The sequence below is a fragment of the Cervus canadensis genome, chromosome X (assembly GCF_019320065.1).
Source record: "Cervus canadensis isolate Bull #8, Minnesota chromosome X, ASM1932006v1, whole genome shotgun sequence".
In the NCBI taxonomy this organism is placed as follows: domain Eukaryota; kingdom Metazoa; phylum Chordata; class Mammalia; order Artiodactyla; family Cervidae; genus Cervus; species Cervus canadensis.
The window spans coordinates 93,533,241-93,552,804 of record NC_057419.1 but is presented as its reverse complement, the minus strand read 5'-3'; the positions used below and the strand labels follow the sequence as shown (position 1 = coordinate 93,552,804).

Here is a 19,564-nt window from a genome sequence, read left to right as displayed (position 1 = left end):
CTCCCAGTGCTTGCTCAAACACATGTCCATCGAGTCAGTGATGCCATCCAAACATCTCATCGTTTGTCACCCCCTTCTCCTCCTGCCTTCGATCTTCCCCATCATCAGGGTTTTTCCCAGTGAGTCAGTTCTTCGAATCAGGTGCCAACATACTGGAGTTTCAGCTTCATCATCAGTCCTTTCAATGAATAATCAGGAATGATTTCCTTTACGATTGACTGGTTGGATCTCCTTGCAGTCCAAGGGACTCTCAAGAGTCTTCTCCAACACCACAGTTCAAAAGCATCAATTCTTCAGCCTTCAGCCTTCTTTATGATCCAATTCTCACATCCATAGCTTTGACTAGAAGGACCTCTGTCAGCAAAGTAATGTCTCTGCTTTTTAATATGCTGTCTAGGTTGGTCATAGCTTTTCTTCCAAGGAGCAAGTGTCTCTTAATTTCATGGCTGCAGTTACCATCTGCAGTGATTTTGGAGTCCAAGAAAATTAAGTCTCTCACTGTTTCCATTGTTTCCCCATCTATTTGCCATGAAGTGATTGGACCAGATGCCATGATCTTAGCTTTTTGAATGTTGAGCTTTTTCACTCTCCTCTTTCACTTTCATCAAGAGACTCCTCAGTTCGTCTTCACTTTCGGTTATAAGGGTGGTGTCATCTGCATATCTGAGGTTATTGATATGTCTCCCAGCAATGTTGCTATGCCAACAGCAAGCTGCTTAAAAACAGTCCCCAAAACCCCAGAGGAACGCGATTAGCAGGCTGGAGACAAGGTGGCATGGAGTACTTTCTTCTGCCCTTGTCAGCCAATGGTAGTTCCCCAAAGCAGATGAAAGACCCTGGCAGTGTTCCTGGTTCTCTTCCCTGTAACGTATTTGCACACCAAATTTACCCCAGCCTTTCAACTCATGAAACCCTCCCTGCTGTCCTAGCGACTGTGCACTGTTACTACACCCAGCATACAGATGTGAAAACTGAGGCTGCAAAAGGGTCATCACTGGCTCAAGACCTTAAACCCTGGCCTCTGAGCCATGACGCCACAATGCCAAGGACAAACCCAGGCAAGGACACTGATCTGGGCTGCTCAGCCCTGCGCTTAGGCTGATGACCATACACCCTCATGGGTAACTGGGGTACCTGGAGGGTCACCGGAGCACAGAAGCCAGGGTGGGAAAGCAAGAGACAGCTTCCAGATCATGGGCTGGCAGAAAAACCACAATTTTGCTCAGGAAGAACCTGGCCATTGCAATTTAGGGTCCAGGTTAATCCTAAGAATGTGACTAGCTACCAAGCATGGAAAAGTGAGGCCAAGGTGCCACTCCCTAGAGGCAGCTTTCCATCCTGTCCAAAGTTAATGCACAGGCTTCTCCGAGACAGAGGGGGGTGTCCAGCAGGGCAAGCAGCACCAGCAGCAGCACAATGCCCTTTCCGCTCATCTCTTCTACTTGCATTTCCTATCGGCGCTTGAGAATTGTGCTATGAAAGCAAGTCAACCAGGTGAGCCTAATGCTGCTGAGCTTCCGGTGTCATTGCCTGTATCCCCAAACCAGATTCTTGAATCATGTTAACACCCCCAGAATTGTGTGGGTGGACCCAGATTTTGTCGGGCTGTACTGGGAGACCACACCAGACTCCAGGTGTCCTGAAACAAGATGGTGGACAAGTTTCTAGAATTACAAACTAGTGAATACATGTGCTTGCCAAGGGTCCTTCCTCTTTTTAGCTCTAGGTTCCTCCCATTCTACCACAGAAGACCATGGTTGTTACCCTAAGATTCCATATCCTGAGGCAATTTGGCGATGGTGGGGTGTGTAGTCATCCAGGTTGACATGGGGCTGGCCCTCAGTCCTGCCTGTCCCAGGAAGGGCATCCCTGCAGGCCGAAGGCTGGAAGGTAACACATCCAGTACCCCTGGGCCTCTGTCAGTCTTCTGAAAGTGTTGGCTCTTATTGGGGCTAGGATCACTTGTGCCTAATGCTTTGTCCCAAAAGCCTTGGAGGCCACAAGAGTTTAGGGATTTAGAAATCATTAACAGGGACGCAGAGATCATCAACACCCAGGCAGGGGCTGGCAAACACACTGACATGGCTGCAGTGAACCACATGACTGTTAATACCATGTGGGCTATATAGAGAAAATTCGGGATACTATAAATAGCTTCTTCATATCATCCATTTTTGGATTTACTAATAAAAGTGGTTATGTCAAGCTAGTGAAAACACTTGGCCACTGAAGTGTTCTGGGAGTCGGAATGGTGGACAGCAGATCATGGACCTGAGGCAGCTGGCAGATGTTGACTACTGCACAGTTCAGGGAAGAGGCCCCCAGCTTCATGGATTCCTGGTCCTGCTACAGCCCCCAGTTCACAAAGCCTGGCAGTCTGACTCAGCTCACACTGCCTTCTGTCCCCAGGGGCCACTATATACATCTTTACTCAAAATCCACTGATGGCCCTCGTCCCAACCCAGGCCACATCCTATAGGACCTTTGGGACTGGAGACCGATGGTGTCCATGTTCTCCTCCTTTCCAAATTGGAAGCTCTTCACTGTCTCCCTGTCTCCCAGCTGCAGGCTTCAAGGTACACGCCTGCATTCCCACTCATCCTGGGGAAAGCTCTCTTGGGAAAATGAGATGCCTCTTCAATCACTATTCATAGTAGGTGCTTTCTGGTTTACAGATTACGTTCACATGAATCATCCTGTGACTTCTCACTCCCATCAGATACACCAACAAATAGGATTATTCCTAATGGGGACATTTCACACTGTGCTCATCCTCAGATAAAGAAATGGAGACTCATAGAGGGAGTGATTTGCTGAGACTCACATTCCGGCAATGGTTGTGCTGCAGATCAATCCAGGTTTGAGACAGCAGAGCGGAGTGTCTGCTTCCTCCCACACCACCTCTGTGGAGGACCAGAGCCTGCCCAGCCTACCTGGGTAGCACTGCACATACCAGCACACAGCCTTGCCTCTGCAGGCAATGGATGCAACTTCACAGCACATCAAAGTCTCTAGAAACCCTCTGCCAAAACTCCTGGGGACCTGAACAGATTGTGTCAGGCTAGGGGCCCTCCACAAACTTGCCTGGTCCAGCTACACTCCTGGGCTCAGTTCCCTTCATGGGTCTGATCCTTTCGGGGGCCCTTCCCCCATTTCCCAGCCAAGGAGACCCTTTTCACAACAACACCCAGCCCGGACGGCCCTCCTGTCTGTAAAAGCCCACCATGGTCCATCACTGTGAATCAGTGTTTGGTTCCCCACACTTCATGCTCCCCAACCTCTGACACGTTTCAGGCTTTGCTCGTTATAGAGGTCTGCCTGGAAAATGTGCTCCAGCCTCCCCACCCGCCAGCCCTGAGTGATGCAGGGGTGAGTGGACACCTGGCGCCCTGCACAGTGGAGGAGTTTCTTGCAGGACAGGTATCTTTGGACTTGAATGCACTTTGCCTTGTGAGCTCTGGCATCCAGACCTGCCCTCTCCCATCAGGCTGTGCTTACACTGGGGCTAGCAGATGGCCGGGTGGCCTTCGCACTGAAAGCAGTTCTCCTGCCCAACCCAGCAGTTGTCTAGTGCAAAAGACACCAAGAGCCCCTCCCACCAAGCTGCGTGCAGGGCAGAGCATGGTGCCACCCAGGCAAAGGCACTTGACGTCCTGTGTGTACACAAAGCTACCGCTCAGGCACCAATTCCTGGTGTCACTTCTCCCATTTGGTCAATAGTGATCATGAGGCCTCAGGCACTGTGAGGGCTCAACCACCGGGGCCCACTGTGGACACCTCCAATGCCTGTCTGTGCTCTGCACCTCCCGACGGGCTGGCAGGAACTGTCAGGGCAACATTGCAGGTGAAGGCATGCCCTGCCTACCCCTGCCTGCTCCCTGTCCCCTTGGTGGTGAATCCCCAGCCAGCCTCCTGCACCAACTCCCCCCCGCCACCCCCAGGAATAGCCTCACAAAGGACCCATCCCGAGAAGGCTGGCCCTGCAGTGGTCTGAGGAGAAGTGGCACAATGGGGCCTTGGTAGGGGGTTGACATCCCCTGCCCCATTGGTTATGAGGAGCCGTCCTCGGGGTAGTCAGTGTGCCTTCAGCCCTGGGCTCAAGGCCACAGCCCAGCTGCTAGAACTTTCACTGGGCTGGCAGGGGGAAAGGAATTCCCTGGCAAGTGAGAAGATCCAGGCGTGTGGAACGTGGGAGGAATAGAGGGAAGTGACTTTTTTGCTCTGCTGTCCACAGGCAGATGACCCACTCAGGGTGAAGAACAATGAGAACAAGGGGGGGTGGCAGGGTCTCCCCAGTAGCTGACAAAGCTTCAGGCAGTGAACAAACATCAGCCCAGGATTCGACAGGAGTGGCTGAACCTCAGAGATGAACATTCTGCCAAGGCAGGCCCGAACCGCTGGCACTGGAGGTCCTCTTGGGAAAACTTGCATCCTGATACAAGGGCCAGGGAGACTGGCAGGCAGGGCACAAAAAACTGGGACATCCCAGATGTCTGAACTTCTGAGCCTGCAGCAGCCGCCCACCTCCCCCACCCAATAGTTGGTGTCCCCCCCACCCCCAAGGGAGCAAATGGGACCGGAGTCCTCCCCCACATGTGCCCTCCATCCCAGGAAGCATGGGAGCTGACTGCTCCGATCTGCGGCAGGACCCACAGCACTACCAGCACAAGAACCAAGGAACCATGGGAAGAGCTGGTCATCTACTGCCCGGCCACCAAGCAGAGCAAAGTTACTGTGCAACACAGGCCAGGCTCGACGGGCCTCGTGGTGGAGGAGACGGATGACACCCCCCACCCCTCACCACTACTCGGGCTGCAGCAGAGGTCACGCGGTCGCTCTGAGCAGCCAGGACCCAGGGACTGTGACAAGGTCTGCCGCTACCCAGGAGGACGGACCCACAGAGCAGGGCAGGTGGTCAGTAAAATGCAACCTCCCGGAGGCTCAGGAGGTGGGCAACCGACCAAGGTACAGTCCAAAACGACACTGAGGCCAAGGGCAGCTGCCCCAGTCATCAGGTTAAGATCCCTTGTCCAGGTTCAGCCCCGAGCCAGTTCTCAGGTCGAACTGAGGAACAGGGACAGGGCGGGCCCCTGGGGGATGGACGCTGCCGCACCACAGGAAACAGACACAGGGATGACCCCAGCCCCTCCCAAAGGGATGTCAGGCTCTGCGTCGGTGACCCCACATAGGGTGGTGGGACCACCAGAGGGGTGGAGGTTGCCAGACAGGGTCAACTTGACACCGAAGTGAGAGACACAGTTAACTCTGACTCTGCGGCCACTTTGGGAGGACCCCCGGGGCTGGGGTTTCTGGGCACAGGGGCTCAAGGGGCAAGAAACATAGTGCCAGTCCCGAGGACTTGCCAGTCGGTCTTGACCTGGGAGAGCCTGGAATGCAGTATCCCCCAGAGCTGGGTGCAGGGCTTAGTGAGACGTCTGTCGAGGAGTCCTTCAGAACCTGGGGGAACATGTGATGTGAGGAAAAGATGGTAAGGCCAAATGGAACTCCATCAGGTAAACTCCACTGAGTAAAAGAGAAACGCACAGAAAATGGGGAGGGGTGGATACACGCCCCACTCATGAACTGGAGAACTTTCCCACCTCTGGTGGCGCCTCATGGGTGGCCTCTGCTCCTGACTCCTCACATCTTCTCTGTGCTTGGCCAAGTCACCACGGTGGGCATGCAAGTTCTCACAGGGTAGCCAGATGGGGCTCCTGCCTAGCGCATGAGAATTCACTCACTGAAGTCCTCTCACCATGGGTATGGGATGGCAATGCACACTCCAGGCCGCCCTCCTTGCTCCTCAACCTCGCAAATTAAACAGCTGGACCCGTTCAGTGGGCCGCAGCCTGGTGTTTGGGTTGTGGCCAACCTGCTCAGACAGAGGACAGTGAAGAGTACATAGACCCCAGAGCTCAGGAATGATGGACACTCGTAAACCAGCATTTCCCACCCCTGGGTCAGATGTGATATAAAGGCCTGTGATGTGAATGCGAGCGGGGCAGCGCCAGAGGCTCACAGAAGCTCCCCAGGCCCCCCTGGGCAGTGCCCCAGCCCTTTGGCAGACAGCACTCCAAGCAGCGGCAGCAGAGTGGCCACCCGTGTCCGCAGGTCCCATGTGTGCCACGTTCTCTCAAAGAACTGCAACGGAACTGAGATGAAATCAGAAACGCGTCCGGTTCTCAGGCTGGCCCTTCCATCTAGGCGGTATGGAGAGGGGTGCGGACAACGGGAGCTGCCCTGAGGACAGAGAAGAAATAGGTCTGGCTCACCTCCTGGAGCTACATGGCTGCCCCTGGGCTTGTCCTGTGTGCAGGGTCCAAGGCAGGCAGGGACCAAGGGACCAAGGGACCAAGGGACAGACACAGATGTGAAGGAGCCCTCTCTCATGGGCAGAGTGTGGGACGCCAGGGCAGCGTCTCCTTGGGGACTGCTCGCCCCAGGTGTGAGAGGATGGATGGCGGCCCCCAGCAGGAGGGCCTGACAGACACGTGCTGACCTGTGGGGCACTTACAGTTCCAAGAGACCAGGTGAATACTGAGTCCATTGCTAGCCTGCAAACAGAAGAGGACGAATCTGCAATACAAACACCAGGGTGGGATGAATGCCCAGACCTCAAAAGAAGTGCCCACATCCCGGCACAAAAAGGACACATGACTCAGCAGAGAGATGGGCAACAGGTATTTCAGAGAAGAAAACACACTGGGCAAGGAGGGCATGAAGAAAACCGAGAATCTGGGTCAAGCCCATCCAAGGTCAGTGCTGCCTGCAAACGCACAGCAAGAGGAAAGTGGAACCCTCACCAAGCCTCAGAGACCCAGGTGGGGTGAGAGGCAGCACTCCCCGTGGCTCAGTCCACACATGTGGGCACATGAGGAGAGCTGGGGCCAGCAGCAGGGAAGGGACAAGTGTGGAAAAACGCCATGGAGCAGGTCCTCACAGCTGCCCCATCAGCAGCCACACTTCATAGGTGTCCAGTTCACTGGGCAACGTCTAGTTCAAAACCAGGATTAGGGAGGATCAGCAGGATCCCACCTACCATTCACAGAAACCTCCCTCACGATCTGAAACCACTACCAGGAGGTTCTGGGGTTTCTAGAGGCAGCTAGTAACCACTCTCAGGGTGAGGAGCAGAGCACCAGCATGAGGGAGTTGGGCGTGGTGATCACTCGGGTACCCGCAGTGCTGAGGCCTCAAATCCAGGATGCAGCCTCTGCCCCTCAACTCATAGCTCGAAGGCTTCTGCAAGGAGAGAGCAGGCTGTATGCTAGAAGGGAAAGCACTGCTCCAACTCAACATTCCCATGGCAGCAGTTGTGTGGGTGCCCAGCTAATGGGAACCAGGTAGACACCGACCTTACCTTCCTGGGTCTCGGTGATACTCAGGGGTCCAGACTTGTGCCCAGCAGCCGCAGCCTGGGAAGAGGGGGGCAAAAGCAGGCAGCAAGAAGATGCAGGGCGCCTCAAAACTCCCAGATGAGAGCGGCTGACACTAGGGTGGACGGAGAAAGAGATGTTACAGTCATGCCTGGAAGGAGGACATTAGGTTGTCAGGACAAGAGGAGCCAGTAGTCCAGGGGCAGAACTGCATGAGAAAGTGTGGGGTCCCGGATGAGTTCTGCACAGAGTGTAGGACCAGCACAGCCACCCAGAGTGCTGGGTGATGAGGAAGGAGACCTCAGACCATCAGAAGCCCCCCAGGGCACCATGGACGGGTTGGGGCTTAAACAGGAGAGGGCTCAGCTGCTCTTTCAATCCGGGATTGACGAGGACAGATGTCTGTGTGATGTGACACAGAACCGATGGTGTGTGCAACTCCAGCTGGAGGAGAGACAGGAGGGGTCCAGGCGAGTGCGGGGGCCGAGGTGGGGGGGGGCGTGCTAGGCTGACAGCACTGGCCCCAGGCCATGAGGCCTGAGCTCAGCTAGTAACAGTGGGGACAGGAAGAGGATCGTTACTCTGATCAGGCACTTGGGAAGCTGGGGCACAGCAGGGAGGGCGGCGGTCAGGAGCAGAGTCAGGGGGCTGTCCTGGGTGGGCTGAGCCCCCAGACCAGAGGAAGAGGACAGGAAAGAGTTTTGAAGGCGAAGCTTCTTTTCTATGGGACATCTCAGGCCCCAGGGGCAGCAGGAAACTGAGGATTTTCCTTCGCATCTGCAAAAAAAACAGATTGTTGCTCAGCACTGGGCCAGCAGGCCCAGGGTGGCTTGGAGGGGAGCCAGCCTGAGCTTTCTGCCCAGAGTTGGGGAACTCCGCCCAGAGGCTGCGCCTCTTCCCGCTTCTCTGGCCCCTGGGGTCCACCCTGAAGCTTGGATGCAGTCGCTGAGGACACTGGGTCGCGGTCACTTTGACTCTCGCCGAGTCTCGCGGACTGGATGCCTCTGGCACGGACTCAAAAGGGCACACTCTGGGCTCCGCCATGGAACTGGACAAGCCCAGCCTCCGTGGGTTCCCCAGGCCCACAGCTCCATCCCTGTAAGCCCCGCTCCGCTCCCCTGGTGGCTCCACCCCGCTCCGCCCCGCCCCGCCCCGCCTCCCCTCCTTCTCCAGAAGCTCCTCCTCACCCAGGTGTTTCCCCCACTTCAGCCCCAGACCGCTCGCCCTGCTCCTCTCAGCAGCTCACTTCGTGGTCCTCCTCAGGGTCCCGCTCCAGGCCACAGGTCTCGAGGCTTCTCCCAGCCTGACCTTCCAGGCACCTCAGAGCGTGGCGACTCCTATTCTGTCTCCTAGCAGACAGGGGCGGCGAGAGAAAGCGCCTTTGTTCGTACGTGCGTGTCTACGTAACTGCGTGCCTGCGTACCTGCGTGCCTACGTGAGTACGGAAGCCGTACACACCGGAAATCAGGGGCTTCAGTGTTTTTGTGGGCGCGACGGGACTAAGGCTAACTGGCGCCGTCACTTGACAGCGGTCCGTGTGGCGGACTACTGTCTTGCTTGGGGGCCGCTGCCCGGCCATCCCAAAAAGGCGCCCGCGACTCGCTCTGCTTGCAGGAAGGTAGGACCTGCCTCGTGCGCAGACGGTACCTCCGGGCGGGGTTTTCCAGGCTCTGGGACCAGGAGCCCCTGCCAGGACCTTCCTGTCCCCTCCACGGCCACAGTCCCCGCATGCTTTCCTTCCACGTATGTGTCCTGGAGATGCCCTGGGACACATGCGAAGATGCCGACCTACCCTCCAGCCTCCTGCTTCTCCCCCGGACTGTGACCTCACACGAGCCCCACCGACCCGCTGTGTGCTGGGCCCTAACCTGAAGAGCTCACTGCTTGTACGCGTTCCCCTCCTGGTGGGGCCCAACCAGGAGTCCATGGAGGGCGGCCAACTGACTGTGCCGACCTCCAGATCCTTCCAGAGTGGCAGTGTAAGGGGAGGAATTGTTTTCTCTTCTTAGTTGCCCCAGTCTCCTGGGCTGTAAATCACCATCACTCCTGGGGGATGGGTTTCTGTGCTGACCGTTGAGGCATTGTGGGGTCCCTGTCTCAGTCACATGAGGACAGGCCAGCTGCTGTGATGAGCAGAACCCACCCTGAGGGAACCTGCACTGTGTGTTTCTCATCAGTTGGGCCTTCCTGGGTCCCCGTAGTCTGAAGCCCCTGCCAAGGAGAAGAACATGATGGCTTGCTGTCCAACATTGCTGTCTTCTCATTGGTGCTTTTCTCCCTGTTCCTCTGGTCCTCGTAGAGGTGAAAACGTGCAGACAAGCAGTCGGAAGAGTGTTTTCATCTCTGGCCACCAAGCAGGCACCCTCTGCTTCGAGTGGTAGGAAAGTTTGAGCCCTTTCTTGGCCAGGGATTCCACCCACACAGGTGAGATTCAGAGGCGCCCAGGAGGAAGGGGTTGGGTTGGCTGAGACACTTGAGTGGAGGAAACTGGGCAAGCCTGGGATCCAGTCACATACCTCAGTAGAAGACATAGCAATGGCCATGCCCCAGGGGCCAGCCAGGCTCTCTGGTAACCAAGCCAGAACCAGTGAAGAGGGTGACCCTTTGTCACCCAGCAGGTTGACAGAGGTTCAGGGGGATGATGATGCTCGGGGCCAGCCAGTGTGTGAGGACATGGCACCCTTGCCTGTGGTTGGTGGAGTGGACACAGGGAAGCCTTAGTGGAAGACCATTTGCTGGCGTGTGTCAGCACCTCAGGTGTGTGCCCTGTTCCCTGGACCGCCTCCTGCATGGCTCTTCAGTCAGTGAATGTGTGGTCATGTCGAGTGGCTGTATTGGCAGAATGAGTTTTCCCTACCTTTCCATCAGGAGGGAAGCATCAGTAACTTGTGGGACCCCCAACACTGGGAGGTGTAAACAGACACCGTGTAAGAGTGAAAACAGACGCATGAAAAGAGATGTGCAGACGTGGAGGAGTGTGCCCAAGGTGCTGGGAGTGGAGAGGCCATCCCCCCTTGCCCCTGTGGAGAGATGTCCGGACAGGGCCGACCCTCTAGCTTCGTTTGCTGGCAGTCATGTTAGGGTCACACAGGCCGGGGGCTCAAATATGAACCGTGTTGGTTCAGGAGGCTGGCAGCTGAGGTCGAGGAGTCAGAGTCGAGCTGACCTTGGCTCTTGTGAGGGCTGTGGAGAGTCTGTCCCATCCACCCCCTCACTTCCGGGCTTTGCTGGCCATGGTGGGTGTGTCTGGGCTTGAAGAGCTCCGCCTTCCTCTTCACCCCAGTTCTTCTGTGTGCCTTTCTGTCTCTAAATGTGTCCTTTGTATGGGGACAGCCGTCCTGTTAGAGGAGGGTCCATCCTAATGAGCTCACTTGACCTCCATCAGCTCTGTGAAGACCTTCCCTTTGTCTGTAAGGTCATGCCAAGGTACTTGGGATTGAGACTCCAGCACCTGAATTTGAGGGGACATGATGTGACACCTCATACCCTACAAAGGCTCTGAGGTAGGAACAGACTGGAGTGTTCCAAGGATGGAAGGATGGCCTTCATGGCTACTGGGGGTGAATCCAGGGGCAAGAACAGGCCATCAGGCTAGGAACCAGATCACATGGTGCCTCATGGGCCTGGGAGAATTGTGGCTCTCCTGTGCTCAGGGAAGGAAAGGCCCAGAATGCCCTGGGCTGGGTGCCTCTGGGACCTTGTCCCCATCCTTACAGCCACGTGGAAACGGAAGCTCCCTCGGAGGTGCTGAGACTCTACTGAGGTCCAGGCCCATGGCTCTGATCCTCCGCCTCCACTCCCCTAAAGTGAACAGGGACCCCCCTCCAAGTACAAGGAAAGAAGTGAGGTTGGAGGTATGTGTAGTCAGGTCCCCTGCAGTCATGGGCTGTGACTCTGTGCCTCAGCACCTCCTCAGGTGTCGAGCAAGGTGACAGTAACCCAACAGGTTATTTGAGGTTTGAATTCTGTGATCCCTGCATGGTGCTGTCCCAGGCCCTGGCGAGGACAGGGAGCGTGCCAGTCCCAGTAGTTGCTCCTCACCATTCTTTCTCTAGGCTCTGGGCAAGGGCCGGGGCATCTGATGACAGTGGAGGCAGTGGTGTGGGAAGGACTGGGAGGAATGGGGCTGCCAAAGGTTGGGGAAGATACCTGGCAGGGCCGTCTGAGGTCTAGGGCGCCCCAGGGTCAAGGCCAGATTGATCCGCATGGATCTGCCCTCAGCAGCCCTGAGCTAAGATGGAGATCGCCAGAGCATGGGCAGGGTTGGGGCCGGGAGCTAAGGGGTGGGATGGTGGCTGAGGGTAGGGGAAGCCAAGCCCAGGACAGTGCCTCTCTGTGCTGGGAGAGGACCAGAGCCCGGCCACTGAGCTGTGAAGCCAGGGGGCTTGCCCTCCCTCCTCAGTGCTCCCAGGCTTTCGAGTCCCTCTGTCTTGGAACTCACCACGTGCCTCTCTCCCACTGTCCTGCCCTCCTTCCTGACCTCCCCACAGACTCCATGTGATGGACGGGTCCTCTGGGTCGCCACCCCCCTATCAGTGGACCACGTGGAGACGGATGGAAGGAGCCAGCCCTCTCTGACCCCCCACATTCAGCGTCAGCAGGCTTGGAGGATGCTCAGGCACGTGGGGCTGAAGTCTAGCACAGGGCTGTGAGCTTGCAGGCCACTGTGTCAGGCTCCTGACCTTTGTGGTTCTGTGTTTCTGCAGCCAGGTGAGGCCCTGAGAGCCCTGGGAGATGAAGTTCGGCTGTCTGTCCTTCCGACAGCCTTATGCAGGTTTCATCTTAAATGGTGTCAAGACCCTGGAGACGCGGTGGCGGCCCATGCTACGCAGCCACCAGCACTGTACCCTGGCAGTCCACATCGCACACCGGGACTGGGAGGATGAGGCCTGGCGGGAGCTGCTGGAGCAGAGGCTGGGGATGAGCCCCACCCAGATCCAGGCCTTGCTGCGGGACGGGGACAAGTTCGGCCGCGGAGTGATCGCGGGCAAGTGACACCCTGCCCCACTCTGTCTGCATGGCCCTAATGCTGCCCTACATTGTTTTCTGTTGAACCAGTTGGTGTGGGGGGAGGGGGGAAGCTGAGATTTCTTCAGAGGAGCAGCAAGGGTCCCTTGGCTGGGAGATGATGGCCCGAGGTCCCTGACCACCAGTCTGGGCCTCAGTCCCCATTTGTGCTCTGAGGCAGAGGCGGGTCCAGGTCTGCAGGTGGCACTTGTCTTTGTGTGTGTGTGTCCTCACGTGTGTGTGTCCCCATGTGTGTGTGTGCACCCGGCAGAGACCATGAGAGGCAGGAAAGCACCCAGCCTGGGTTCCCCACTGCCACTGCCTGCAGCCAGGCCTGAGCAAGTCCCCTGACTCCCCAGGGGTAAGACCCCACAGCAACAACTCTCTGCTGGTGAATCACTTGGGGAACTGATGCCCACAGGCTCCCCGCCAGGGCCCTCCTGTTCTGTCCCTCCAGCCTGCAGTGGGCAGACTGAGAGCTGCCTGTGGCCTGGTGGGTTCGTGGAGCACCAGGCCTCTCCCTTTCATTTCGATTCTTCCCTCGCTTGGCCTTGCCCCAAGTTCCCTTTGCCAATGTGAGCCCATCTGGAATGCTCAGCCAGAGGATTCAGTTCACCCTGGTTCCCTGCCATGATACGTCTTAGTTTCTAGCAGGCGAGACTTTGAATGACCTTGTTCTCATTCTGTGTCCTGTCTTTGCACACAGGTCTCGTGGACATTGGGGACACTTTGCAGTGCCCAGAAAACCTAGATCCCAAAGAGATGGAGGAGCTGGAAAATCAAGCCCTGTTGCCTGATCTGCAACAGAAGTACCTGACTGTGCTCTCCAACCCCCGCTGGCTGTTGCAGCCTGTCCCTAGAAGGGGCGGGAAGGACATCTTCCTGGTGGACATCCCCCAGCATCTGATCCCCTTTGGGCAGGAGGCCTGTCCAAGCTGAGCTTTCAAAAGGTGACAAGAGACCAGCACATGGTGACACTGTCGTCACCATTGCACCCTGGACGTGCCCGTCTGGTTCAGTCTGAATTGGCCCCACCCTGGAATGTGCTGCCAACTTTGTGTGGGTCGGGGTGCCGGGACACCCCTCGTGCAGTGCTACTCTGGACTCAGCAAGAGTCTCCCGGACTTTGACCTTTACGATAAGATGGCGTTGCCATTCATTTTGGCCCTGCTGGGTCTGGGTGGTTGAGAGAAATGTGTTGATAGGAAACCGCTTAGTGTTTTTCCTCTCTGTTCTGGTCCAAACTCGCCGATGTTGGAACAGTGTCCAGGGGGCAATGGGGGAAGGCTGGGGGCCAGGCTGTGTGTTGGCAGGTGGAGAGGCATCCAGCACACGGAGAGGCCCACAGGCCCAGAAACAGGCCCCTGGATCGGGAGCTAGAGATGCTCAGCTGCTGATCAGAAAGTTGTGGCATTGTTGGGGGACCCTTGAGGAGCCCCTTCTGCTTCAGGGTGCAAGACTCAAGGAAGGTGACACCCCCAAGATCAGGAGCCCGGCTGGGCCATCTGCTGAGTGGCAGGCAAGGCCCAGGGACCAGCCTGTCCTGGGCTCGCCTCAGCGCTCGGCTTGTGGGTCAGACCCTTGGCCGAGCGTGTGAAATGCTGCTGCTTCAGTTGAAAAGGAACCATGGGGACCGGACTGAAGCCTGCCTGGGGCATGGGCTTCCAGCCTCATCTGGTTTACCCTGTGCCATGTGTGAATAGCATGGACAGACAGACAGAAGGGAGACTCACAGTTCTCATTCGATTCTTTATTTACTCCTGTGGAGTTTTGCTCTACTTTATTACAGCCAGAAATCTATTTGATTACAAGAAGAGTACTTTTGAGTGTCCCTAGGGACCTAGCAGTCAGGGATTGGGCTTGTGCTTGACCTGCTCACAGAGGACACACTTGTAATCTGAGGACTCTTCCCTGCTCCTCCTCCACCTCAGGGGCCTCGTTTGGGGCCATGACTGAAAGGGCCACCATCAGGATGGAGTAGCAGGTGTTGTGCAAAGCCATCACCGAATCATAATCTGGGTACTCTGGGGGCTCTCGGGCAGTTCCCCTGCTCCATCCCTTCCAGAAGTAGCTGGGGGCACAGACGTGGCATTGCTGGACGTGCCCTCTCCACTGTGACCGCCCTGCTCACTGGGGAGATAGTTTCTCCCGGCCCGCCCAGCTACACTGCCCATAGACCAAAGGCCAGAGAACACAAATGAGCACCAGCTGGGGGTTCTGTGAGCAGGTGGCGTTCCCTTCTGGACTTTCTTGCTTGCCTCTTGGGTGCACTGGTTGTGGTGGAGTTGAGGAGAGTGTCTGGTTGCCACTGCTCACTTCTTTCTCTTCGTGGTCGCTGTTGTGCTGGCAGCAGGCTGAGCAGTTGTTCCGGGGTCGCCTTTCCTCTGGATGTTCTGCAGGAGGAGAGGCTTGTCTCTCTGAAAGTTGGAGTTGGGATAGACCTGAAAGGAAATGAATCACTTTTGCCATCGGGTGGGAGAAGAGCCCTTCCTCGCTGCCCTCCTCCCCGCCACCATCCCAGCCTTGCCTAACTGTGGAGACAAGGTCTCTTCATTCCTGGCAGGTTATGAGTCCCTAGCATGTTGTTCCCTAGAGCTCCCCTGGGGCTGTCTTCACTTGAGGTGTTACTGGCCCTCCCTGACATCAAGTGGCCCCTCAAGGTTTGGGGTCACCACTGTGGGTCCTGTCTAAGAGGGGTGGTAAAACACAACACATCCTGCTTTCTCCTCTTTCCTTAACCACCCTCTTATGAGAAAAATTTTTCCTGGGAAATGAAACCCATCCAGCACTCGGCTTGTCTAGTCTAGTCTCTGCAGAAGGGCTTTCTGTGTTATCATCATCATCTTCTTCCCTGCAGAGTGACCCGAAGGGCAGATTTTACTGAACCCATACAGGTTCAGTTCACTGATGAAACTCTTGATGCTGTCTGTCTCGAAGATCTGGTCCATGCTTCTGTGCTGGAGGACCTCCATCTGGAAGAGATCTACTTTGATGACCACCATGTCTTCCTCGTCATTCCAGCATGCAGATGTGAAGGCCACATCCTCCACAATCCTCCAGAGCTTCCTGGGGAAGGACAGCCTGAGGATGGCGTTGTTCTCTTCCTCCTTGGCTGTTTTTGGGTTCAGGCCCTGTGGGGGCAGATTGTCTTGGAGGCTTGGATCTTTGCTCTCGGGTTGCTCACCCTGCTTCTCCAAAACCTCCCCTCAGTCCACGTTTAGATCTGGGGAGGAATCACGGGAGTCCCCTGATGCAGGTTCCCCATCAGTTGATGGGACCAGCTGGGCTGCGTGTGCCTCATGGGAACTCTGACTAGCCATGGAGCCAGTCTAGCTCAGGAGCATTCTCTACCCAAGTAGTGAATGCTCAGGGCAGAAGGGCCTCAGACCAGGGTCGGGGTGCCCAATAAATACTGTCTGGAGATTCTAGAATCTGGATCGTGGGACAGGCAGCCAATTAAGTGATCTGCTTCCTTAAGTGATAACAGTATTTATTTTTGAGGATGAAAGTGAGGTTCAGGAAGGGGATCAAATATGGACTTTTGCTTTTTACTCAATTGTATCATTTAATATTATAAATATTAGATAAATGTTTGTCCAAGTAAATAAAAGGATAAATATATGTCACTTACCATTCAAGAGGGCAAATAAGACACAAACAATACCTGTAGAATGATCCCATTTAAATAAACCACATTGTATATGTATATATTTATATGTATGAGTGTTAAAGGAATAGGCAGAGTTCTGGAAGGATGTTCACTGAGAGGTTTACAGTGTTCTTTGTGAAGGGAAGGAGACAGAGGCGAGAGTGTGACACTATTTCTTCTCTATTCTTCCCATTGTTTGAACTGTTACAAAGAAAATACAGTCAGGGAGCATGGTAGCTGTTTTTATGTGTCAACTTGACTAGGCTATACTGCCCAGTTGCTTGGTTAAACATGTCTCTAGATGTTGCTGTGAAATTATTTTTAGATGTGATTGAGATTTTAATCAGTGCACTATAAATGGATTATTCTCCATAATCTCATAATCTAAGTTGGCTGCATCCATACAGTTGAAGGCTTTAAGAGAAAAAGACTGAGGTCCCTCAAAGAGGAAGAAATTCTGCCTCCAAACTGCCTCTGGACTCAAGTTGTAAAAGTAACTTTTCCCTGAGTCTTCAGCCTACCTGCTTGCACTTAACAATTCAGAGATATAGATACAGATATGGATATAGATTGTGTGTGTGTGTGTTTCAAACACATTCATTGGAGCTGAAATGGCCTGACTGGGAATTCCAGCTTCCTCACTTCTGTGTTCTTAACCAATTAAATTAAACCTTATAGGTTTCTATTTACTTATTGGTATATACAAGGGAAATAATGGAAATAATTATTTGCATTACTCTGAAAATCAAGTGACAGTGCTTGCCTGGTTCATTGAGCATTATCACAAATCAGCAAATACCATTTATTGTGATTAAAAATGTTTTTTCAGTTTTCAGGGTAGTTTTTGGCAGACAAATGCTCCTACAGAGAACAACAGGAAAACCCCATTAAAACATCATGTATTCCTACCACACACCCAAAAAAATGATAGTTTTGTGATATGATAGATGTGTTAGCTAACCTTAAGGCAGTAACACATTGCAACATATAAATGTATAAAGTCAATACATTGTATACCTTAAACTTACATGATGTTATATGCCAATTATATCTCATTTTAAAGGAATTTTTAAAAAAGAATAATGTAGGATAATGGCATGAGGGTGGACTAGGAATAACTATAAATGAGGAGGGTACCTAAAGCTCACCTGCATGGTGGGTTTGTTACCGAGTCCAAGCTCATGGGGCTTCAGGTGGCGCTAGTGATAAAGAACCTGCCTGCCCATGCAGGAGATGTAAGAGACGTGGGTTCAATCCCTGCGTCAAGAAGATCCCCTGGAGGAAGGCATGGCAACCCACTCCAGTATTCTTGCCTGGAGAATCCCACGGGCAGAGAAGTCTGGTGGGCTACAGGCCATAGCGTTGAAAACAGTCGCACACAATTGAAGCTACTTAGCATGCACACACGCACAATAAGCTCATATTGCTAAGCACATGACAGGCCAAATAAATAGACAAAGTGTTGGAGCAAGGAATTGTGACTTTATTCAGAACGTCAGCAGATCAAGAAAATGGTTCGTTCATATCCAAAAGAACCATTTTACCCAAGTTAGAGTTCAGGCTTCTTTTATAGTAAAAAGGGAGAGTGTAGCTGGTTGGTGCAGACCTCTTGGTGCTAGGCAGACCCTAGAGGAAATGTGATAAACCCTTGTTCTTGCAGGTGACCAGGTAGGTCAGGTCATGAAGTTCCTGTAAACCTTCAATAAGACAAATGCTATTTTCTGTTCTGCAACTTTTTATCTCTGTATGAATGAAAAGTGTTATGGCTTTAAAGGCTAAACCTGGGAGTCAGAGACTTGAGAAAAAGTCTATTATATGTTTTAGGTGATAGGCAATGTTCTTTTATTGACTGAAGAGATGAAGGTGCAGAGCCAGCATGACTAAGCGCAGGTGACAGCACAAAGATTAGAGCTAAAGGAAGAGGTCCAATACAGAGTCAGACTTGTTCTCTGATACAGATTTATGGGATTTTCTGCAGTTCCTTGGACTGTTAATGTACATGATACATTTTTCCCTTTGTATATTTACAATATTTTACAACAATAACATTAATAAATAGCAAACACAATTATTTAAAGTATGACAAAAATAGTTTAAAGCCATTGGAGAACTACTGAAGTGATCAGGACTTAAGGAGCCAACATGCTGGATAAAGGAGAACCATGGGAAGATACACTGACATTTTGCAGCTTCTTTTCCTCTGGAGACATTTGCCAATTCTAGGGCACAGTAAAAGAGGCTGAGAATCCAGGCTTCATCCAGGTAGATGGCTATATCTGGGGACCAAAAAAGAAAAAAAAAAAAAAAACACACAGCTTTCAGTGGTCTCACAGGCCCAGAGAGACAAAATTAGAGTCTTAAGGAGCCAAGACTGCAAGGAGAAAGAGATGGAGGACTGAGTCTGTCACATTGCACTCAGAAGCTAACGGGCTAAGCAGAAAGTCTTTCTAAGACAGATAATAGTATTTGTCTCATGGTAAGAAAAAGAAATAAAAGGTATTCATTATTAGAAAAGAAGTCAAACTGCTATTACCCGGAGACAACAGTTTCTATATATAAAAATCTCATGAAGTGAAAGTTGCACAGTCGCGTACAAATCCCCATGGACTAGAGTCCATGGAATTCTCCAGGCCAGAATACTGGAGTGGGTAGCCTTTCCCTTCTCCAGGGGATCTTTCCAACCCAGGGATCAAACCCAGATCTCCCACATTGCAGGCGAATTTTTACCAGCTGAGCCACAAGGGAAGCCCAGGAATACTGGAGTGTGTAGCCTATTCCTTTTCCAGCGGATTCTTCCTGACCCGGGAATTAAACCATGGTCTCCTGCATTGCAGGTGGATTATTTACCAACTGAGCTACCAGGGAAGCCCCCAAATCCCATAGAATCTACTAAGAAAAACCTAGAAGTAATAAGTGACTTTAGCAAGGTTGCACGGTACATGTGTGTTAGTCGCTTAGTCGTGTCTGACTCTGTGACCCCATGGACTGTAACCGGCCAGGCTCCTCTGTCCATGGGATTCTCCAGGCAAGAATACTGGGGTGGGTTGCCATTTCATTCTCCAGGAGATCTTCCTGACCCAGGGATTGAACCCAGCTCTCCCGCATTTCAGGCAGATTCTTTACCATCTGAACTATAGGGAAGTCTGGGACTTCAAAGGGATATGAGAAAGCTTGAGGGGGATGGAAATGTTTATTATACTGATCATCATGATGGTTACATGGGTGTAAAAAGATATCAACATTTATCAAACTGTACACTTTAAGAATGTGCATTTCGATTATACCTGAGTAAGGTCTTTTAAATAAAAAGATTAAGTGAAGAAGGAGATGGCTGACAGAGACAGAAAAAATCAATGAAGGCTCTGAAGAGGTTGGAAAATGACCACAGTGAGGAGTCTGTAATCAGAGAGTGGGACACTTGAATCACTGATGATCGAGGTGGGAGAGGGCAGTTGTAGGAGATGACAATGCCTGGGAAGTGACCAGGGGAAGTGGGTGGCTGAGGTAGAGGTCATTTTTCTGCCTAGTGCAT

The 19,564-nt window shown here is 53.3% G+C and overlaps 1 protein-coding gene, 1 long non-coding RNA gene and 1 pseudogene across 16 annotated transcripts; 1 reads left to right on the top strand and 2 right to left on the bottom strand.

Moving 5' to 3' along the window:
* Positions 1-591: 591 nt before the first annotated feature.
* On the bottom strand, positions 592-8,750 carry LOC122435063. Of its 8 annotated transcripts, none has more exons than XR_006267570.1 (6): positions 8,564-8,688; positions 7,361-8,153; positions 7,040-7,242; positions 6,515-6,576; positions 5,601-6,240; positions 592-5,457 (listed from the first exon to the last, which is right to left on the bottom strand). It is a non-coding gene; the product is annotated as an uncharacterized LOC122435063 (long non-coding RNA). The 8 variants fall into 8 exon arrangements; XR_006267575.1 differs by having other exon boundaries at positions 6,515-6,554; XR_006267571.1 differs by having other exon boundaries at positions 7,178-7,242.
* Positions 8,666-16,097, top strand: LOC122435061 (protein EOLA1-like). Of its 8 annotated transcripts, XM_043458927.1 has the most exons (6): positions 8,818-8,994; positions 9,676-9,800; positions 10,762-10,879; positions 11,867-11,994; positions 12,083-12,363; positions 13,090-16,097. In XM_043458927.1, exons 5-6 carry the CDS (start codon positions 12,111-12,113, stop codon positions 13,320-13,322), a joined length of 486 nt encoding a protein of 161 aa, XP_043314862.1. In that variant the 5' UTR covers positions 8,818-8,994; positions 9,676-9,800; positions 10,762-10,879; positions 11,867-11,994; positions 12,083-12,110; the 3' UTR covers positions 13,323-16,097. The 8 variants fall into 8 exon arrangements, with proteins under 8 accessions (XP_043314863.1, XP_043314862.1, XP_043314859.1 ...); XM_043458928.1 differs by lacking the exons at positions 8,818-8,994; positions 10,762-10,879 and adding an exon at positions 8,666-8,811; XM_043458924.1 differs by lacking the exon at positions 10,762-10,879.
* On the bottom strand, positions 14,231-15,703 carry LOC122435062 (annotated as a pseudogene).
* Positions 16,098-19,564: the final 3,467 nt, after the last annotated feature.